We start from the raw sequence: 23,667 nt of genomic DNA, 5'->3' as shown, positions 1-23,667 counted from the left end.
TTTATTTGGAACTGGTCATTTTAAATACTCAATCGATTGCATAATAGTGATCATCTGCATATAAATAGTAGATCTAGGTAGAGAATGTTTTGTACCAAATTGCATGATCAAAGTGTTTAGGTTATCTCCGATAGATTAGTTAATCTTTAATTAATCATCCCTAGACTTGATTTTATCCTTTGACTTAAATTGATGATCCATGATCATTGAGGTATTGATTTAAGGCAATTAAAGAACATCTTCTAATCTTGATCATAGACTTGTTGATTTTGGGAATTAGTAATTAATTGAGAAAAAAATTTCATTAGGATTGAGATTGGAAAAAAATTGGTATTAGTGAGTCATAACTCCTAGTCATTCTTATCATCACTCAAAATCACTCTTTGCATTTATTTGTTTGTTTTCTTCTACAAATCAAAACCATAAAAATATTTAAATTCTTTTTTTAATCACCCCAACGGTTAATTTAATAAATATGACTAATTAAAAATACAACTGATACTTTGAATTTAATATCCAAACTTTGGAGTCTACTGTTATTATTGCGTTAAGATACACTTGTCTTTGTGCCAGCATTATATATTTTATGCATCACCAACCTCATCTCCTACTATGGCCCCACCATGGTCACCAATACTCTTTAAGTTGCTTACCACCAGGAATCCTTTTTCCCAACAAAGATGATGACGATGCTTGGGATGCTCTTAGTACTCACATCAATCTCGTGTAATAATAACCTAAACATGAACAACAATAAGGATGCAAACACAATTGTGACACCTTCAAGAGTGACAAAATGTTGTGTTTTGTTCCCTCTAGTCTTATTTTCTCACCACTCCACCACAAAATCATGTAGTAGCGTCTCTCCTCCCTCACTAGCCTCTCACTCATGTCACTCCACCTGAACGATATCGAAGGGCACCCAATAGCACAAAGTGATTAAATGAAGTCGAACTTACGAAGATGATCCACTTGTTGATGTCGGAGAAGAAGAATCTTCACTTGTGAATTTTTAGCATGAGAAGAAGATAGTGATGTCGGAAGCAAAGCCGAGAGTGGGAGTTATCAAATCGATGAAATTCATAAAGGAGTGTACCTGTGGTTAAATTGTGGAAGAAATTCTTGAAAGGAGTGATATGCGAGGCATTGATTTGGAGCATTTTGATGTCCGCATATATTTAGTATTTGATTATTTATTTAATTTTTTTGGTGCTTTGCTTTTTGACTAATAGTGAGTTTATTTAAACTTTATAAATAAGTTCTTTTTAAAAAAAACATTTTTTTAGTAGATAGATTTTGCTTATAAAAGAAAACAGACAAATGCTTATTAAAAATAATTTAAACAAACACATCAGAACAATAGAAATATGCTTAATTAATGTATTATAAAAACACTTTTTTTTTAAAATAAAGTTAAACAAAATGGCCTTAGAAATTAAGGTATAATTTAAATTACAAAACTAAGTTCTAGCGGTCAAAAGCCACGGCAACGGTTAAAAATTAGATTGTCTATCACACAAGCCAGACAATTAACTATGTCCATAGGGAGGAAATAAACATAGTAATTATTGAAATAAATGAAAATAAATAAATTTAAATTTGTGAAATCAAAACTAAGAGTGAGCCAAATTTAAGGGATAAAAATATATTTAAACTAAAAATTAATAGATAAGATTGTAATTAAATGTATGCATATATATAATAAAAATTTAATGAAGTTTTCAATTTATGGATTTTTTTTTACTTTAGTATTTGCAACATTCGTTTACTTTTTTTTTTTTATTATAAGCAACATTCGTTTGATTTTGAGTCTTGATTGGTGAGAGACAAGATCTCAGACTCTGTTCTTATCCTAGTTACAACAATCAGCAGTCAGCGCAAATAAATATGTGGTTCTCTAAGCTCGTAAAGAATAAAGAATTAATCTTTATAATTTAAATTATTAAAATCGTATTAAGAAACATAATTGAGATGAGTTCATTTGTTGCCAAACCACTCTTTCATCGTCACTGATCATATTTTTTGTCGGAAAGCTTCGTTATCATTTTGACATAATTCTAGTGTTTTTCCACCAAAAAACAAAGCAAAGTGTTTAGTAAGTCCAGTGCCAAAGATCACTATATATATAAGCATGCTAAAGGACAAGTTAATTATTGAAATTTAAAGGGAAGTAAAGGATTGGAGTTGTTGGGTTGTGCTTAGATAATGTTAAATTTGCCTGCTGCATTTAAAAAGTCGGTGCTTCCTTGTACATCCAAAAGCAATATGTTATGGTTTCATTTGCTGTTTACCAAATGATAGGTGCTACATGCATATATTATGTGTAAATGATTCAGTTCTCCATCTGTATATGCGTTCTTCCATAATGCACAAGTATTTTTAATCCTAAGATTGTTTTAATATTGTCATCACCCACCATATGATAATGACATTTATACCACCTACGATTATTTATTCACAAGCAAACAAGATAAATATACGAAACGGAAGTTAATTTTTGTACTATGATTGAATCAAATATTTAATATGATATTGGGTGTGAATTATTAAGCTACTTCTTAAAAATAAAATTATTGGGTGTGAATTATTAATCATCGGATAGAAATGATATTAGACTTGACTTCTTTAAGTAATTAAAGTCTTGAGTTCAAATATTGTGATGAAAAATGTGGTTGAAAGAAAAAAACTTTATTAAAAAATGATTAGTTATATTTCTTTATAGAGATTAGTTATTCACAAAAATATTTGTTCTCATATTCACCATTCTTAGTAGCAATGACTATATCACATTGGCTCCCCTTGGCTATGAGAAAGTGTAACATGCGATTTGGTGAACAAAAGTGAATCAAAGAACCATCATTGATATGCAATGATATTGTGAAGGCGACATAAATCAAACAATGAAACGAAGTAAGCAGGCTAAGTTACTATGAATTATTAACTTACACATGCATTGCAGTTTACAACAAAATATATACAGAAATTCAATGAAAGTGAGAAAGTAATGTGTGATGAAACCTTGAAATTCTCAAATAAACCTCCTCAGAACCTGGGTTCCATTTGGTCCACCTAAGCATACTTATAAAGCTTCTCATCAAATAATAATTGTGGGTCCTTCTCAATCAAAACCTCATTTCCATCATACACATCCTTCAAGAACAAACCCTAACACATCTCGGTTCTGCCCAAGTAAGATGCTCGTAGCTACTTCCGCAACATTTGAATACGAAAACACCAAAGGAAGCGTGTTGAGCAAATTAAGCTTCCTACTATCATCCAATTCCAAATCCAAATCCTTCTCATACTTCACCGAAAACCTAAATTTCCTCTTCGCGGAATCCTCATCAACAACGAACTCTTTCTCTAAGGCACTCACTGTCAAAAGTGGATCCCAGTTAACCATCTCCAGCACCCTCCTCTCGTTGTTTTCAACCACTATTGAAAAAATTAGGGTATTTGGAAACCCCATCGCGGAAATCGTCGAGGATGCCAAATAGGAGAAAAATCCAACGGCAACAAGTGTGCTACTAATTCAAAACTAAACAAAACTCACAAGCATTATATAGATTAGGAATTTGAGATTCAATAACTAACCTTGTGGCTAGTGAGAGAAAATCAGAAGCATCAATCAGTGTTGGTTGGTGTGTGAGAGAGATTACAAAGAGAGTGAGGAAAAGGGAAAAGAAGTGAAACCTTTCAGCATCAGGAGGAGTGAGGTGTCCGTGAATGGGAGAGAAGAGATCGAGAGAGCGCTTCACAGACTTGAAGCTTAGCTTCTTCAGTGACAATGGCTCACGGGCTCCACCTCCATCTCACTTTAAACTTGTCCAGTCTACTACGACGATTTTGATGAAAATGAAGATGAATGATTTTAAGACGGTTTTACCCAAAACCGTCGTTAGGGCGTACACTTACTTATAAAAATGTAAACGATTATTTGTTAACGACGGCTTTGGTAGAATCCTTATTCACGCGTCATAAAAAACTTTTTATTTAGTAGTGAATATGGATATAAATTATTTATCAATTATTATTTTTATATCTTATAAAATATATAATTTATTTATTTATTTTCATTTAGAATTTTATATAATTTTATTACTGAAAATATTATATAATACTAAAAAATAAATTTTTTAATTAAAATTTAATTTAACCATAATTAAATCAATAAGCTGTGAATCAATATTTTTATTGGTTCGATTACTATCCAATTTCCAAAAAATATTGATGTAGACTCTGTGCTTTTTTTCTCTCAAAAGAATCTACAAAATTAAACCATTTTACTCTTGCAAAAACCTGGAAAGCAAATGTTCTTACCAATTTTAACTCTTAACCTTCCATTTAACATGAACATGGGCGAAGAGAAAGATAGGGAGTTGATTATGTGATCAAATTATCATTTTATTTTGCAAAAAAAATAATATTTGCATGAAGAGAAATGAAAATGAGAATACTTAAACTTCGTAATTTATGGCATATAAATATTGACTATAAATTATTATATAAACGTACAAATTAAAAAAAAGAGGAAGAAATTACTATTTTTTTTTGTACGTATCTATTAGTAAAATGCAGCACCACTAATAATTATGTCATTTTCACAAGCTAAATCCATCACCAAAGTGAGTGGTGGGTCACTAGTGCACATCTCTGAATGGAGAAGTATCCTAGTTTTGGAGACAGTGGTATTAATATTTTCTGAGGGATGTTGGTTTGGTTGCAAGCCAGAGCTTCAACTTGTCTATTGTAAAAACTAAAAGTGAAGCAGTTAATGATATCAATGGTTCAAATCAATCAATCACCATCCTATATAACGAAGATTTTCACAAAATATTATCTAAAGCACGAAGCCATGCCAAAAGTGCATTATCTTTGAAATCAATTTAATGAGTAAAGTAATTGCGGTGAATAGCTTGTAGACGAAGAAAATAACTAAGAAGTTTGCGAGAGTTGTAGAAAGAAAGTGAACTTCTCTTTTGTCATATATATTATAAAAGAGAAGTTAACTTTTTTTTCTTGAAACTCTCGTAAACTTTTATTAATTACTTTTTCTCCAGTTTATTTTATTTTTCCATTAATTTGGTGGATATTTTTATAGTAAAATTACATTCATGTAAAAAATAATAATATCTCCATGATATAATATAATTGGCATATGGAAAATATTTATTTAGAGAAATCAATGCTTAAATAGATTTTAGTATATTTAGTTGAAAAATATCTTAAATCATCCAACAAAATTTCACAAAAATAAAAGATTAAATATATTTTTTATCCTAGATAACATTTTAAATTTTATCTTTGATTTCTAATAACTTATTAAAAAAAATTTGGTTCCTAATAATTTTTTTATTCTATTTTTGGTCTATAATTTATTTAAATAGTATTTTGAAAAATGAAATAAAGTGATTTATATAATGATTTTTGAACCAATAACAAAATAAAACATTTATTAATTAGGGATAAAAATTTAAAAAAACATAAGAGAGTAAAAACAAAATCTATTAAAGACAAAAATATATTTAAATCAAAATAAAAAAATTAGCTGTAGCATATATGAAATTACAAATATAATCTCACAATTGATGGGAGATATCATTGTGAGTTTTAGTATAAAAAATAATTTCTTTTTTTATCTATAATTTATTTTTAAAAAAATATTTGTAGAAATAACTATTTATTTTCAAGAAAAAACAAGTGTACCCAAAAAGAATCTCACAATAATGAAAATTCGTATATGACATATACAAAATTACAAATATAGTTCCACAATTGATGTGAGATGTCACCGTTATTTTTATTTTTTATTTTTTAAAAAAAATTGTAGAATTAACAGATTATCCTCAAGAAAACACAAGCTTAAAATTAAAAAGACTTAAATATATTTTTAGTCCAATATAAGAATCTTCTTATTGTAATCTTTCAAATTAAAAGTTTTTTTTTCAGTCTTTCAAGTTCATAAAATATTTTTGTTTTCTCCCTTCATATATGTTATTAGTGTGTGTCAAATAGGAAATATTGAATCCACAATTTGTGGCAGCTTTTGACCACCATAATCAAAATTTGGCTATTGAAAGATATCACAAATTGTGAATTTAATATTTCTTGTTTGGTACTTCTAGGAAGAAGGACTTAAAAAACATTTCTCAGTTGCATTGTGCTGAGACACAAGTTGTCTAAAGCTAGAATTGAGGTAAATCCCGCCAAGGTGGAGGTGATTGCAAAGTTGCCTATCTATAATTTATTTTAATTACTTGAACATGACTTGTTAAATGCTTGAACAAGATTATTTGTTTAATTAAATAAACAAACTCAATCTTAACATTAAACTCAATTATTTAAATGAGTTAAGTTCAAGCTTGAAAATAATAGCTGGTGAACAACTCACATTGAAATTACATAAGGTATACTTGTCCTTGTGACCATTATTTTTAGCATCACGTAGGCTTTAGTGACCTTTGTAAAATTCACAACGGCACCTTTATCATGGTTTTTTATGATCATGTTTGGGGGTAATGATATTCTTTATGTTGGGACTATAACACTATTATGTAGACTTGTTTTTTGTTGGGATATCAGTTATACAATTGTTTGTTACTCAAACTCGCTCCCACTAATTTAATTAGTTTCAAAGTAGTTTTTGTGTCATCACAAATACAACAATGAACTTTTGATTATTAAACAAATGATGGGTAGAGATTGGTCTTGTTCCTTGCATCATACTCTCTAGGAGGGGAACCAATGCGCGAATGTCTTGGCAAAGATAAAATCTTCTTCCTCCAGCCAATCAGATGGAGATTGCGTATGCCCATCCTCCATGTTTGATCTCTCATTTGCAAGTTGATGCAAGGGGTGTTGTTTGTCTAAGGATGTAATTTCTATTTTTCTTTTTTCCCCCTTTTATCTAATGTAACAAAAAAAATACTTATTGTTTCTTATATTTATGATATCTTTCCTTACTATTGTATATTTTGCAATAAAATTATTTTTACTTTTTCATAAAAGTTGATATCTACTTCTTACCCTTATGAAAATACAAAGTTTTTCTTTAACATTTACTTCTTCAACCTGTGGCTTAATAGCTAAGGTAAGTTTAACCTTCTGTATTTTATTTTTGGTTAAATATCACTTTTGGTCCATTATGTTTTAATGTTTTTTTTCACTTGGTACATTAAATTTTAAAATTTTCATTTTGTTCATTTCTTTTATTTCCAATAAAAACGTTAGTGCTTCGACAATAAAATGGCATGTTAAAATCACATTAAAAACACAATCACATGACATTACCTAGGGAGAGTGAAATACACAAAAAAAATCATAAATAATTTCTTTAAAATGATTTTCAATTTTATTTCACTCAAAAAATGATTAAACAAGCAATATAATATATTTTCAATAAAAAAATATAGTACAAAAATTACACAAAGTATACTAAAAATAAACACAAAGAAAGGAAACACAATGTAATAAAGGGTATAAAAAACATTCTTCTATAGACTCCTCAAGACCCGTCACTCTCTTAGGACCAACAAAGGGTTTTGTGCATAGTTGGATACTTCATATCCTATCTCCACCCAAGTCAACCCACAATTTGAAATACCCAAGTCAACCCACAATTAGAATTAGATCATATGTAGGCCATGCATTTTAGTGTTGATTTTGTGTAATTTTGTTGTGATGAAGGAATGAGTTTTAATCTAGACAAGATTTCTAATTCATCCACACAAAAGCCTTAATTTTTATTTAATAAAAATGTTGGATTTTGATCTAAAAAAAATTTGCAATTCATACATACTTCACATATAGTATATTTTCTAGAATTCTCCTTTTGTACTTCATGAAAATATACAAAGTTGGTTTCTAAAAATTTATACAATCTTCCTCTACAAAAGTCCTATGGTTTGGTGTCCTACTTTTTTTAAAAAAAATATTTACTTTAAAAACCGTATATAATAACTAGATAAAAAATTAGAACAAAAAAAATCAAAAGGAGAAGAAAATGATCATAAAAATTAGATCCTAAGTCATATAATGTTGACTTTAATACCAAATGTAAAAAAAAAAGTGAATAAAAATAATTATGATATCATATGAAATTATGATATAATAAATTTCTACTTATTTGGTGACTATTAACCGTGTTGAAAGACAAATCACTTAAAAATGTAGACGATAAGGCCATGTCTTCCTCTACTTGATTGTATTCTTGAGACTCGGTCACCAATAGGGTAAGTCATAGAGTGATCAATTGTAATCATTGTGGCCCATCTACCCTAAGGTCATTGTCGTCCAATGAGACTTGTGTCTTTTTATCTTCTTATTTTGAACTTTCATTGTCTTCTCATTGTCTTCGACTATAGAGCAACCACTAGTGTCATTATCTTGTCCTTTTTTTGTTTTCAACATACACAAATCTTATCTCATGAACCATTTTCTTGACTCTGGGGTGTTGAAGAAGCGTGTCTTTGACTCATTAGATGAGTCTGTGGCATTTGGATCCACATATGAAATGTGAATAACTTTAGGAAAGGGCTCAGATTTCACAAGCCTAGTGGTGATGGTCTTTTGCTTATATTCCATGGCAGCAAAAAAAGACAAGAAAAGAGGAGAATATGAGGAAAAAAGAACAAAGTCTGAAATGTTATGAATTTATTATAACAAAATCTAAATAAATATAATTGTTATAAAATAAATGTGTATTTAATATATTATTTAATATATGTACACACACAACAAAATATAGTTGTCATTAAGGTATATTAAATTAAAGAGCAATTACAGTTGATACCCCCTAAGTTTTACTCAAATTACATATGCATCATCTTTTTTTTTCACCCTACATAAAACTATCTGTAATTTCATTCTTGTTATAGTTGCACACATACATGCATGCACACACACACACACATATAATATAATATAATTGCCACTAAAGTATATTAAATTAAAGAGCAATTACAGTTGACATCCTCTAAGTTTTACTCAAATTATACATGCACCCTTTTCTTTTTTTCACCCTACGAAAAACCACCCCTAACTTTTTCGTTCTCATTATAGTTGCACACCTTCTTTGTCAAACGGTATTACCTCTAGTTGAAATGTATGACATGAGATTGACACGTGATTTTTTTAAAAAATATATCTTGAAAAATGCCCCCTTCTTCTATGTTAACTATGTCCTCATTTAACTGAAACCCCTATTGGTGAAGTCAATGAAAGTTAGAGGTGTTTGTTGGTGGACAAGGTACAACAAAATTCCTTTTCTAGGAGCTTATTCTACAACTACACACTATTTTAGGTGTGATGAATCTTTTTGGTTACATTTGTTGTGCTATGGTGTTATTGTAAATTTTTTTCGTTATGATGATGTTCAACAATTTTGTTCATGTTTTCTTAAAAGAAAATTGTTTTGATGATCTTTTGTTTAGTATTTGATGCCATGATTTTGAAAATTTGTGAGGCATTTGGTTTAAAGATTTAAATTTGAAAAAAAATCATAATGCATAAATGAAATGTCCCAAGGGTGTCATGGTTAATGTTTATGAAACATATGAGTGTGTGTAATATGTATAAAAGACATGGGGTATACATGTAATAGGTATAAAAGCACAGGTGGTGCATATGTCATATTCTTGTTAAGGAGATTTTGGTAATTGAACATTGAAAGTTAACATTCACTTAACATTGTCACAAAAGGGTGCCATGGACGTGGTGTATATGTAATTAGATCAAATCACATGGGGTGTCACTGCAATTTACTCTAAATTAAATTAAATATGTAATATTTAAGACTTAAATATGTTTTTGATTCATAATAAATTAGAGAATTTTATCAAGGGTATTAATAAAAAAATTTCATTTTAAACTTCAAATAAATGACTAGAGACATATTCAAAAAATCGGAGATAAAATATAAGAAAAAGAATATAATAAATATTCATTTTTATCTCAAAAAATGTGAGACGTGACAAATTAATTTCTTAAATATGAAAATTCAAAGTTAATCTTCGAATATGTAAAAAATATTTCAATGACTAAATTTAAATTTTTCAGTTCTTAAAATCTAATTTATCATTATCTCATACTTTGATGACCAAAATAGATATTTATTCAAAGAATATAAACCATTGATTTTAAATACATCTGATTTAACGGTTGACAAACACTTTTGCTTCCCACGTGCAGGACCTATTTAAATTTAACTTTCGTACCGTCTGCATACACTGCGACTTAAAAAACACAGTTCAGCCCCTAGGGTTCAGTTGGGGTTTAGGGTTCTCTCATCACATCGGTGTTATCACTGTCACGGCGTGAGCTCATCTCATCGTTGAGGTTGCGTTATTTTCTCTCTGTTTTGTATACTTGTGCCTTTTTTCCTTCAATTATTTTGTGTTTTTTAATTCATGTTTTTGCATAACAATTGATACGATTTTTCATCTCAGAACTCGTAAATGATTACACTGTGCCTATTAATTTTCTCAAACTCTTCAATGTGATACAGTATAATAATGGATTCGGACACTGAAGAAACAAAACCCAAGCATCCCAAGAAGGAGAAGAAAAAGAAGAACAAGAAGAAAGAGGTTGAGGTTGTCCAACCTCAATCTGAACAGATTGAGGTTGAGGTCGAGGTTGTCCGTGAGCACCCCAATAAAACACCTCCTGTTGTTGGTTATTTCCCTTCCGGATTTGATCCGGTCAAGAATCATGGCGGCGGTCCCTCCAATTTTCAAGTTTACCGGCACAGGAGCATGCCCAAGAGGCTGGAGCTTGTGGTTCGCCCTCCCCGGTCTTCAGTGGAATTTGTTGGAACCAGTTATGCTGGCGAGGCTGCGGCCAGACACCGTGCCAAGTACGCACTTGGGGTTCTTGACAAGGAAGCCGGGACCCTGAAGGTTGTGCCCATTGCTGGTAATAAGGTAAAAACTGTAAAGAGGAAGAAATATTTCATTTGCCTTGCTGTTTGAATAAGTAAGCGTGTATTGTGCTAATTAGTGGGTGCTGATCAGATATTCAGATTGGAGCCGAAGGTTAAAGGCGTGGGAGCTTTTGAAAATGAGCCTGCAAATTCAACGTTGGAAGAGATGACTCAGCAGCAGAAGTTTGCGGAGACTACTTCTATATGGGGAACAAAGAAGGATATAGAGAAGGTATTTTCTGACTCATATTTAACCCTTTTGCTAGTTGTGCTAACAACAACTACTGATATTAATGTGTGGATGTGTACAGAAATTACAGATTAGTAAATGTAATGACTGGTATAAAACTTCCATTTTTTTAGGAGTGAAGTTAGAAGAACCATTAGTACAGTTCATCTCGTGGAACAATTTCTAGAATTCTAGTCCATTCTTTGTTACTCTTCGTATAAACATTTTAGCAGTTTATTCCACTTTACTTAGCAGAATCCAACCTATTTTAAAATAAACTGGTATCAGACTAGATAAGCATAAATTATTAAATTTCAACTCAAAATTATACAATCTCTTAGCTTTTTAACAAGACTAAGACATGCAGTGTATTTAGATGATAATTATCACTATACTGACATAGGTGCTGATTGTGGTAGGAAAAAACACCAAAACTGAACACGTGCTAGTTTATGCTAAAGGAAATATTAGGGTTGAAAAATACAGGAATCATGTTGATATGAAACTGAGAAAAACAAGAATTTTGTAGAACATGAGAGCCAAGTTTTTCAGGTCGAAGGAACTGAACAGAAATTTAAAATCATGGATTATCTTTCGTAGTTCCTACCCCAAGAATGGTATTGAGCATTGATGAGCCTCCAAGTTGTTCACAATTTTACCCTATCCTCTTCCTTGTAATTTAGCTGGTGAATGTATGAGTTGTGCTTTAGCGAGGGATTTAAGATTAAAGCCTTTATCCTGAGTTCCTTTCTTTAGTTGGGTAAATAATAGTCTTGATGCCCTCCTACCTGTGATGGTATTCTGCAGCTGTTTGTGGAGCATGCAGTGTGCACCTCCATTCTTTTGTTATTTTATAGTTCCTACCCAGGCCACTTTTTTGTTAAATAATTTAAGATGCATTTCTATACTTGCTAGTTCCTATATTTAGCCTCACAAGAATGCTTGAATAGAGGTGCTAATATACCTATTTTATATTTTTTTCATTATTGTACATAACTTAATTTTAATTAATCCTTTGAGTTATGCCTCGCCTTATAATAAAATTTATTTAGTTATGGTTATATCTCCAAAGCTCAAGTTTAGAGTTAACCTATTCTCTTGATTCCTCAATCATAACTATATCATCCGCAAAAAGCATGTGTCTTCCATTAGGTATCACTCAATAAGTTCAGCTCACTTTATTACAATGGTTTTAAACTAATCTTGGAATCTGTATCATTTTGCAGGCTAAAAAGAAGCTAGCTCTCAGACAAGATGAAGATCCTGATTCTCAAAGGAATCTGGATGTGAAAATGAAAAGTGTTACAGTAAACAAAAAGGCTCTTGAAAGTACAGAATCTCATGTTTCTCGCAATATACCACCATATGATGCTTCTGCAACTACACCTCAGGAGGCATATATATTGGACAAAATCATCCTTAAGGGAGAATGGGATTATCTTGAAGACATTTATAATAATTTGCAACGGGGAGAAGAAGCAGACTTCAGTGCTTATCCAACTTTTGTTCGCAACAGGATAGAAAGATTGAGGAAAATTAAGGTATTGATACAAATATAGCCTTTTTCCTTAAAAGCAAGAACTTCGGAGTCCTTAGTTATTGGTCATTTGGAATTGTCTGAGTTGGATTTTTTTTTCCTGCTGTACTAGTTATACTCTACGGTTGCCTATATCATGGAAGAATAAGAAATGCTTAAACTTTTGCTCTATCAATAATTGAAGAATTTATTTTCATCAACATTCTAGAATTCTCTCTAGGGGATTTTGTAAGCAATTAGTTAAGTGTAGCGGAGTAAGCTAGTCGTGGTTCAGTTAAAGAAGCTCCTTGCTTCTGTTGAAACCCTTTGTAGCTGTTGTTCAAAGTTAGTTAGTTGTAAACTTGTAATAGCTTCTTTAGAGTTAGTTAGCTGTTGCAATCTTTTTCTCTAATATGATTACCCCAATTTTAATGTGGTAGATAGGGGACCTGAATGTATTTATACTAAGACTAGTTTGGACTTAAGGCGAAGAAATAGGGAGGTAAAATGAATCAAACTTCTTCCATAAATTAAAATCAAGTTATGCACTTCAACTTTTGGAGAAGTAAAGATAAGAAAGCTTCTAAAATAGTAAAGGTACATAAGTTGATTTTAACTTATGAGGGGAGTTTGATTTAATTTACCTCTTTATTTTCTTCTTTTATAAATGCTTGTTGAGAAGTTTGTTATTTCAGGACTAAATCCTTTTTTATTTTTTTAAATACTTTACAAGTTCTTATTTTTGTTTTATCCAACTAATATATCCATGATCTATTGTTTATGTTTACAGGATGAGTCAGAAAAGAAGCAGCTTTCCTGCATATTCTCATACATCAATCATCTTATAAAGTTCAAAGATCAGCATTCCTTTGATGTTTTGTCGGCAAAGGGCCATAAAATCCCCAACATTCTGCGTCATAAGTTTTCAAATATGTTTGCTGTTTCTGAATCAAAAAGGCTGCCCCCTGAAAAGATTAGTCTTCTCATTTGTTATGTGTTGGTGCTTACGCTTTTCTCTGATGAGTTCCGAACTGACTACACAGATATTGCAAAGGATCTGAGCATGAACATACTGCCCGTGAGACAACTCTATGAGCATTTGGGTTGCAAAATTTCCCGCCAGAAAAACATATTTTATGCCACACTTCCTGTCCCTCTTAAATTTCCTGAGTTGAGGCAGAGGAAGCGGAAAAGGTAGATAGATCACTATTTGAGTCCTTTTTGGGGGTCATTGACTGTTCTAAATCTTGTCTTCCAGTCTCGTTGGTGCAGTGATATAAAAAATTACTATCCAACACTTCCTATAGGTTGTTTGTTATTATTTTCTATCTGCATACATTTGAACATTGTTTGCTGTTTTAGTATTTTAAGAAGCGATTTTGAAATTAGCACACTCAATTTATTTTGATAGAAGATTTCCTTATTGCTGTTGAACGAACTGTTTAGAAGACTCTTTGGTGAAAAAAGAGTGTAGATTTATATAACACACAAAAAGCTGTTTGGATCCTTAATGCAGCTACGAATATCAGAAACATGCTTTTTTAACTAGCAAAAATGAAGTCTCAAAGATGTTATAGCCTCAACAATTAGACGGTAACCATCCAACAAGCTAAACCTGAATTCGTGCTTCCCACAATACAATCTCAAAGAGCATGGTTAGAAAATTGTGTATCTTCCTTTTTCCTTTTGTATAAATTGTAAAACTGTATGCCAATAACCAACTCCTCTTACCTTAGATTCCCAGAGTTTACAAATTTGAGTTTAGATGCTCAATTCTGTTTCCTAAACATTGAAAACCATAATCTTCTTGTGTGGCAGCACTTGGTATAAAATGCAGATTCATTTTCAGTCTTAGTTTTTAGTTTTCAGCACTTAGGAAGCACTCGATGAAATCTTGTGTGGCAGCATATGAATTTAATTTTAACTAATATTAGTATTATCAAAGTACTAGCCAATAATGGATATCTTAGTTTCCTCTACACCTCTTAATACTGGGCATGGGAGAAACACCGTTCCTGGTCACACAAGTGTCTTTTACTGAGAAAGCACCGCCACGATATTCCATCTAGCTGGCTACTATCATTTCTTTGATCTTACAGAAGAGAAATGCTAAGACACTCTAATATGTTCTTAGCACTCTTCTGTACTGTGCTCACAATGAATTTTATGGTAGGATAAATTTGGAATTTCAGTTTATTGACGCAACAAGAGTGAGTGTATACACCTATTCTCACGCCTATATTGGCTTTTAATTTGGGTTTGAAACCGAAACCTTCTAAACCTGTAAGACCATGAATCATAGACCAAGTGTGATTATTCCACTTTCAATTTGGGTAGTTAGGTTGATTATAAAGGTGATCCTTCTGCTTCATCTTCCTCTTCTACATGGACTTGTGGCATTTCCTCTTCTCCTTCATCTTCTTCCTCTTTCAGTCTTTCCTTTTCTTTTGCCCCAACATTCAGCTTCTTTTTCCCTAATGATTAAGATATCCCTGTTAGAATAAAATCATTAGTCAATTTAACACTCAATGATGAGAATTAAAATCATTAATTTTTTTTAAAAAATAGGTATGACTCCAACCTAATACAAAAATCTTATAGATATGAAAATCAAATTTCAAAATATTTACGGAGATTAAAAACTTATTTGACATAACATTTTCCCTTTTTTAAATTTTAGGCGTGTACTATCTTTCTCATTTGCTTAACAGGAAAGTAATTGGCTTCACATAATTATCGTTTGTGTAGAACAAAATATTTTACAACTTTTTGCAACTCAAATTTCACGCTTCATATAGTAATAGTATAGAAGTTGTTAGGCTCCATGTTATAATCGGGGTTGTTAATTTTGATATGGATATTTTTGGTGCGACACATTTGATTGTGATTTTGTTCGGTACTCGACACATTTAGTAGTGGAGAATGACGCCAAATGATGGAACCTAATAAGCAATAAATTCGTTAATGTTTTGTTTTTACTTTTCTCTAATTCTTTCGATAGAATAATGAAATTCAAAATGAAGAAAGGTCATATTTGTATTAGGGAGTACATTATTTGATTGATAAATAACACCGTCAGCTCAGAAGAATTCAGCTAATTCTATAGCTCATTTAATGGTGACCGAAACCATGTCTCAAATATTCAAGAAAATGGTAGCAAAAGAGTATATAGGGCAGGATTAGATAGTGGTATTATCTACCATGTACTGACACGAAAAAGCTCTAGTGCCTTTTTCACATATGACAATACCATTGTCCTCATTCATAACAAATGAATTAGTGCATGTCACATTCAACAACTTCATCAAGGATAAGTTGCCCTATCACACATGGGCAGAGACTAGAAAGTGAGGGAAATGTCAACAAACGTATCAATCAACAAAAGTGATTGCGCATTGCAGTTTTGCATTTATATTTATTAACAATAGTATTTAGAATTTTAATTATCCAAAATGGTTTTCTTTACTAGACAGGTTTTGTAAAGACTAATGTTGAAATGAGAAAGATTATTTTTGGACATTACAGGAATAATTGTCACCGACACAGTATTGAAGATCAATCTGATGATCATCCATTAAATTTGTTCCCATAGAAAAAGAAAAATATGATTTTTGGTTACAAATGGATTAACTGATTAGTACTTTCGGTTAAATATGGTTGAACGTTGAGGTTGATGCTATATAAATTAAAGCACGTTAGATTAGATATCAACAATTTTTTTGTGACATGGTCCACACTAATACCTGCGAGAAATATCTGATTCTTTTTTTTTTATACGAAACAATTTTATTTTGAAGGTTGCTACTCTTTTCTATTACTAATTAGACATCAATTAAAAAATAATGCATTATTTAAGGAAGTATAATTTACCTAAGATTTGCAATCAATAACTATAGGCATCATAAGAGACTGAAATTCATATTCAAGACAGATATTTAAATATGAAAAAATATTGATACTAAACACTTCGTGATAGGGATCAGCATGTAATTAAATCTTATGAATATATACTATAAGGACTTAGATCTTATTTAAACTATAAATATGTAATTAAATTTTGACATATTTCCCTGTCCTCGCATAAAACTAATAGCCCTGAAAGAAAATACGCATGCAGAACTTGTCAATAGAACTAGTATTTGCTCAAGTTGTTTTTAGTAAATTGACTTGACACAACTTGTCCACATATTACGACAACTATACTATGAGGCTGTTTGGATACAAGCTATTAAGTTACGGGAAAAAACTATATTTTCAGTAAGAAAGCTCTCAAAGTGCTTGTATCCAAACAGATCCTATATGTAGTCTGAATCAGCATCTCTTCGGAAATGTTGCAAATCTGGATGAGCGTCGTATCCTGGCCTCCTAGGATTCCTGCAAAACTAGAGTTAGAAAAGGAGTATATATATTTCTTGTTACCTACTTAGAAATATCTTGATACTTAGACATGAAAAATGGAATCCGTTTCAAGCATTCAGAAGAAAACCTCAAATCAGGCTTTAAACCATAAATTTTTTACCAGCTAAACATTTGCCCTAAAGCCACAGCCAACAGTTTAAAGTAGTGTTTCCGAGAGAACAATACATAAAAGATGTACAAGGGTTAAACATGTAAATGACGTCATTAGTGCAATATACTTGTATGGAACACATGATGCCCTTGAACCATACCTTGCAAATTTGTTGGGTTCAAAACCAGGAACACCAGGAGGTCCATAGGGATCAAATCGTGCACCGGGAGGAACACCCCTATTTACATAGATTTAAACACACAGATAAGCTTAAAAATTAGCCACAGGTATAAGATACAGGGTAGTAAAAGGCAAATGGCACTCTTAACTTCTTTAGGCACTAGGGGCACTTAAACCCGAGGCGAGAGGCACCAAACCCCACTGAAATACACTCTAATAATAAAGAAACAGAAGAAAAAATTCATCCTACCCCATCCACATTTTTGTCTCCATTCTTTTCAACACTACTCATTTTTTCCACTAGTACAGTGAAAGTAAAAGTACTATGGAATTTTTATAAACTTAATTTTTTTTGGTCTAAATTATAAAATTTAGTCAAATTAACTTTTAAATAAAAAAGATGTTTGAAGCACATGCCAGTTGTGACATGAAACCAAATAATATAAAAGATAGAATAAAAAATAAGGCTCTTTAAAATGTTTTGGGTGACATGGCATTTTTAAATCAATGCAGGTTGTGACATAAATGAAAAAACATCCACCAAGTAAACAGAAAACAACTCCACAGAAAATAAAACAGACCAATTCACCTACATGGTGCATGAAACTGAAAATAGAAAACAAATTGAAGAGCAAAGCAAGAAAAGGTGCTTGGATATCAGGGGAGAAACTTAAACAGCAGAAGCTTGTTGGTGGCAAAAATATACTAATAAAATCAATAAATAAAAGTTTTAAATGGTCATAGAAAGTGCCAAATGTAAATAGTTGAATGGGAAAAAAAGAGGTAACTGTTTGCTTCGATGGTGGTTGAATTTGGTTAGGCAGTTGGTGACGTTTCTCACATTTATTGCATAACTTCATTAGTTGTATTATACATGAAAGCTGACGCTTTTCATGGGCTGGGGTCTATTAAGCACATTTTAGTCAGGCTCTCTCACAGAAAACTAATAGTCAAGGTACAAGTGATGTGATGTACACCTCATTGAAGATACATTGCCTCAGAGCAAGAACTTGGAACCTTCCCTTCCCCCGCCTTAGCACCTAAGGCATGCTTTGTAGGTTGCACTGCCTTTAACTACACTGATCACTCGGAAATAATAAAAAGGAGATGTAAACAACTTACGGCAATCCTCCAGGAAAAGCAGGATCTCCACCAATACCACCAAACCAACGGGGGTCATTAGGCCCTGCTTCCAAGTGTTGAACTTAAGCATCAACAATTCTGGTTATGCAAAAATAATACACAATTTCATATAACTAGATTGGAATATTTTAAACTTACCTACGAGCATGCTTCCACCAATGCCATGACCACCCCTGAAATCAAGGGAAAGTTTCAAAGAATAAAACATATAAGAATTAGAGAAAAAGGGGGGGGGGGGGTTAACAATTCTGTTAAGAGATTAAAAAAGTAATGCAGGTAAGAATACCTTGAAGGAAACACTCCAGCAGCAGGCCCTGGAACAAGATCACTACCAGAGCCAATGGGAACTGAAGGGAAAATAATTCTGTACAAAAGCAAAACAAAATATTAAGAAAACAATTAGTACAAAAGAAGTAGAACTTATATGCAGGGAAAATTAAAAAGAATGATCATAAAGACATCATGACATACAGGCAACTGATGGTTCCATTAAAGCTAATAAGTATAGCAGTTAGAAGGAAAAACAGCAAAAAAGTAAGCTCAGAGATTAAGCAACAGTAAATTATTCCCTTCTATGAGGTGGGAAAAAATAATGGAATTCACCATTTTCCATAGATCACATTAGCCACAAAATGTATGTTCATTACTCAATTCACAATGAAGAAATTCATCATTGAACACAAAAGATTATGCCACAAAATGTATGTTCATTACTCAATTCACAATGAAGAAATTCATCATTGAACACAAGATTATGATATCATAGTCAATAAGTTTTTTAAGAGAATATTTAGCACAATAAGCATCTAAGCATGTCTAGACATAGAAATTCAACTGCGTGTGGAGGAGAGAGGGTCATGTGTAATTTCCTATTTTGGGTCATAGCTTGGGGCTAAAGGAAATTTTTTCTACAGGCCTGGGAGCATTGCTCTTTCAATTCAGTCTATTGATCTAATTTTTAGTTCAGTAATGCAATCTACTCTTCTATATAGGACTAGAAGAATCCTATTAAATTGGGGCATTTATGGAATGTTTTGGGGACAATGTTCATAGTTTATGCAAACTACAATAACATCTCAACAATTAGACACCATAGATGCTAGTATGATTGCTGTAGAATCTGTTTTTACAGACCAAGATGAATCAATCCCAAGATCTCAGACCATTAAAAAGGTCCATTTCAAATCTCAGCCCATGTGCAGTGGCCAATAAACTACAGTTGCCACCCACTGCTTGCATGCACATGATCTTGGTTTCCCAACCTAACCACAGTTATCACATTCATGAAATAACTCATAATTGTCAGAGTTTGAGTCAGGTACCCAAAACATACCAATGCGTAAGAAAACTCAATCCTGATTAGACTCGGGTGAACTCGGCTAGGTTTGGACAAAATCATGTAAACTCACAAGTTCTCAGTATGTTGCTATTGATAGGAACCTGGATTCAACTACAAGTTTATTCTTGTAGGTCTTTAATGACTTGGGCGGGAATGGCTTGTATGAAGAAATAAGGGGGTAGTTAATTAGAGGAGAGAAAAAAACAAATCAATGAATTTGTCTAAATAGAGAATCCAAACATCCTTAGTTGTTGCTTTTTGGTGGCGGCGGGAATCATGTGTAGTTCCTATTTTAGCTTATGTTGGAGCTAAAGGGAATTCTTCTTTGGGTGGGAACATGGCTATTTCATTTAAGCCTATTGATCTAATTTTGTTCTGTAATACAATCTCCTTTCTCAGAGTCAGATACGAACCACAAGACCATCAGGAACATATCAGGGTATCCTTCAACTTGATAGAACATCATAATTGAAGACACACATAAAGTCACATACGTAAACTGTCTCTTCCACCAACACCAACCCTCCTACAACCTTGCAATAAGCACATAACACAGACTGCTTTCATAATTTTTAAGCATGGACCATCAACTACATGACAGTGTGATATTTAGACTTGTAAACATTAATGCTTAAAGTAGCCAACAGTAAGAGTGTCTAAAATCACAGAATAGATAATCAATCCATTGAACAGTGTCAAAAATTAATGAAATGGTGAAAGCAACATAGCAATATGAAACCCTTACTGAGTTGGAGGATCAGCAGGTTCACCAAATCCAGCAACAGGGTCAGGTAGCTCTTGTCTAGTTCTGTCACTTGTTTCCGAGCTGTATAGAAGACAAGTTTTCAAAGAGGATCCCCAGTTCATAAAACCTTCATATAAGGGCAATGCCACAGTTGTCCGATATAACAACCCAAAATTAAAACAAATGGAAGGGAAACATTTTCTCACATGAAATTCTTACAATATGAAAAACAGGAAGCTGCACACAAATCCTCCAAAATCTTTAATCACACTAAAACTAGTTCATCTATCAATACTCATATAAGGACTAGTTGTCTACAAAACAGAATCGCGTGAGATTTAATTTTCATCCACTATGAGTTATACACTACCATCATTAATCATGCATTTTGATATAATAGCATGGTGGTGTCAAAAACTTTAAGCTGATCATTTTTATCCATTATCAATGTAAAAGCTTAAACTCCTGGCCCAATTCATAAAACTTGAAGCATTCACTGTCAAAGAGTTATATAAGATTTGCATTCCCGATTAACATTAAAAAAAGGGCACAAACACAAAGTTCCCAAAACCCAAATTCACCTTCTACTTGATGAGCTGGCTTTAGCAGAACCATCTAATTTGGACAAAATATCCCCATCTATTCTCTTCACAAGCTTATCCAAATTCTTGAACTGCTGAGAATAATTGCTGCCTCCATCCTCTTCAGCATAATCCCCAACACTGCATATCAAACACCACATTCAAACCCCATTTCAAAGTGAGCACACAATTCAACACAACGAAAAACCCAATCTGCAAGACTCTAAAATTTTGTGCATATCACTTACTAAAAAAAGCATCCAAACCCCAAATAAATAAATAAAACACAATTCAACCCAACAAAGAAAACTAGTTTCCAAAATCCAAAACTTGAAATAAAAAAAAAAAAGAGTAAAAATTTCAACTTAAAAAAAAAACCAATATTCCCAATGTCCAAATAAGTACAATTCAAGCACGATAAAGAAAACCCACTCAAAAACCCTAACTTCTCAACCAGATGGAAACAATTAAATTTTCAACCAAAACAAAAAAAAGGGAAAAGAATCAATTACTCAATCTCAAGGCTCAAAGGCTCCGACGACCCTTGAGTCAAAGCATGAACGAGCAATTTGTCGTTCATCACGAGGCACTTGACAAGCACTTTCTCCGAACCCTTTTCTGGATTCGCGTAAACGAACGCGTACTCGTCGTTCAGCTCGTTCCAGTGATCAACGGACACCTCGTCTGCACACAAAACGCAGTGCACCAACAAACATCGAAAAAATCAGCAATTAAAAAATTGATTAATTGAAAGAAAAAAAAAAAGTAGAGAGGGGAGGAAGGGTTTTCTTATTACCATTGGATGGGTCAGAAAACGCATCGTCGGAGAGGGCCTGGGGACCCGTAGCTGTAAGGACATAACCAGAGGCGAGGAAGGAGGAGTGAACGGCAAAGGCGATTTTGTCGTTTTGGTTTCGGAAGGTTGGCCTCGCGGCCCTGATCAATGCCAGCACCAACTTTTGACTCGCCATCGTCGGGTTAGGATTTTGGATAATTCTCGGTCATGAAGACACTTAGTATCAGTAAAATTGCAGTCTAGCAATTTTATATAGGTTAAATACCACTTCTTTCCGTTAGTAAAACGTTAATACATGGTTGACTTTAAATTTTAAAATTGTAAATTATTTTTTTAGAATGCATTCAATTATTTATTGTCATTTTCTTATGCAAATTTCATAATCACTATACTAAACAACGGAATTATTGTTTACTAAGATTTACATCCTTCGCAACACTATCACCATCGTCAACAAATAAATCAGACATGCAACCTCCTTCTATCAAAACTGAAATAACAATAATCACATTAGAAGAAAAGTTGAATAATATATTAATAAAAGATAATAACTTTTAAAACGTTTATCATTAATTCAAACAAATATTATATATATATATATAGAGTCATCTACTAAAAAAAAAGGAGTTTTGATAAAGTCAAGTTTAATCGTATAGTAGCTATGTAAATAAAAAGTTTTAAAACAGTTTTTCAAGCAAACACTTGGTATAAAAATAATGACAAAAAACACTAAGAGAATGTTTAGTAAAATAGTTAAGAAAAGACGTACAAACATTTATACTGGTTCACTCAAATAAAACTTCGTCCAGCTTTCTTTTACAACAATAAAGGGTTACACTAATGAAAACTTGATTACAAAACAAATATTATGTCCCGTTACTTCTGGTTATACAAGTATTCTTCTAGTCACTTTTGGCACTATTTTAGACTCTCCCTAAATTTAAGAAAACCTAAGTATTGTTTAATAGTATTTTGAATAAATACAAGTATTTAATAACACTCAATGAGTGGATAAACAATAAATATCAAGTTCAAGATAACTTTGCTTAGAAAGGATAAACAATGAAAGCTTAAATGAATCATTCACTGATTTCTACAGAGTTTTGCTTCAGAGTTATTCTCATTTTCTTGTTATAATTTCGTCGTTGTTTTTTTCCTGTAGATTCTTCCTTTTATAGACTTTAGTGAATGATTTGTTACGGGATTAGTGTTAAGTCCTTGAAATAACCATTGTCTCACACTAGGAGATAAGGTTACGTAACATACTCTGATTCGAGATGAAAAGAACAAAAGTATAGAAGCCACATGTGTTCCTTGTACTCAACGAAAGCGACCCTTGAGGAATATTCTGTGTAGATATTCTATTCTCTTCTCTTCTGTCACTTTCTTAAATTCAAATGTTAACCATTCAAATGAAGAGAGACAAACTGGTATTTCATAAGAGAGAATATGTGTACTTCCCTTTTTGATTGATATAACTTTTTTTAACTTTGTTGGATGCAAAGTATGTATGAGACTTATACCAATTGGACGTGAGTGTTAAACATACTTAGTGTGTAACAATGGTTAATATAAAGGAGTGGACTCTCTTGGTCTTGTAGCGCATTAGACGCTGATTAATAATTAACAAAACATATTCCTCTTTAAGTATGTACGAGATATGTAGATCACATTAACTTTAGTAAAGTTGGTCATGTTTATTTGTCA

General features: G+C 32.2%; 2 protein-coding genes and 1 long non-coding RNA gene across 3 annotated transcripts; 1 reads left to right on the top strand and 2 right to left on the bottom strand.

Annotated features, from left to right (window-relative positions):
* Nucleotides 1–2,901: 2,901 nt before the first annotated feature.
* Nucleotides 2,902–3,898, bottom strand: LOC114387697. The gene is made up of 2 exons (XR_003661385.1): nt 3,694–3,898; nt 2,902–3,538 (listed from the first exon to the last, which is right to left on the bottom strand). It is a non-coding gene; the product is annotated as an uncharacterized LOC114387697 (long non-coding RNA).
* A 6,301-nt stretch (nt 3,899–10,199) lies between these two features.
* LOC114388418 (DNA-directed RNA polymerase I subunit rpa49) lies at nt 10,200–14,100 on the top strand. The gene is made up of 5 exons (XM_028348902.1): nt 10,200–10,335; nt 10,505–10,922; nt 11,013–11,153; nt 12,377–12,691; nt 13,457–14,100. Exons 2-5 carry the CDS (start codon nt 10,512–10,514, stop codon nt 13,862–13,864), a joined length of 1,275 nt encoding a protein of 424 aa, XP_028204703.1. The 5' UTR covers nt 10,200–10,335; nt 10,505–10,511; the 3' UTR covers nt 13,865–14,100.
* A 2,553-nt stretch (nt 14,101–16,653) lies between these two features.
* Nucleotides 16,654–22,197, bottom strand: LOC114388592 (probable proteasome inhibitor). Its single transcript, XM_028349157.1, has 9 exons — nt 21,961–22,197; nt 21,677–21,848; nt 21,165–21,305; nt 20,584–20,664; nt 18,786–18,863; nt 18,638–18,672; nt 18,479–18,542; nt 17,337–17,414; nt 16,654–17,040 (listed from the first exon to the last, which is right to left on the bottom strand). Exons 1-9 carry the CDS (start codon nt 22,133–22,135, stop codon nt 16,962–16,964), a joined length of 903 nt encoding a protein of 300 aa, XP_028204958.1. The 5' UTR covers nt 22,136–22,197; the 3' UTR covers nt 16,654–16,961.
* Nucleotides 22,198–23,667: the final 1,470 nt, after the last annotated feature.

This window comes from Glycine soja, chromosome 15, assembly GCF_004193775.1.
Source record: "Glycine soja cultivar W05 chromosome 15, ASM419377v2, whole genome shotgun sequence".
Taxonomy (NCBI): domain Eukaryota; kingdom Viridiplantae; phylum Streptophyta; class Magnoliopsida; order Fabales; family Fabaceae; genus Glycine; species Glycine soja.
This window is presented reverse-complemented; position numbering and strand designations above follow the sequence as displayed.

Bases quoted from the DNA above. Each gene is read 5' to 3' on its own strand.
- LOC114388418 (XM_028348902.1), top strand. From the start codon at position 10,512: ATGGATTCGGACACTGAAGAAACAAAACCCAAGCATCCCAAGAAGGAG. The intron at 10,923-11,012 runs GTAAAAACTGTA...GGTGCTGATCAG, and splicing joins TGCCCATTGCTGGTAATAAG to ATATTCAGATTGGAGCCGAA. The intron at 11,154-12,376 runs GTATTTTCTGAC...ATCATTTTGCAG, and splicing joins CAAAGAAGGATATAGAGAAG to GCTAAAAAGAAGCTAGCTCT.
- LOC114388592 (XM_028349157.1), bottom strand. From the start codon at position 22,135: ATGGCGAGTCAAAAGTTGGTGCTGGCATTGATCAGGGCCGCGAGGCCA. The intron at 18,673-18,785 runs GTATTCTTACCT...CCTTGATTTCAG, and splicing joins GCTGGAGTGTTTCCTTCAAG to GGGTGGTCATGGCATTGGTG. The intron at 17,415-18,478 runs GTAAGTTGTTTA...CTATGTAAATAG, and splicing joins GCTTTTCCTGGAGGATTGCC to GGGTGTTCCTCCCGGTGCAC.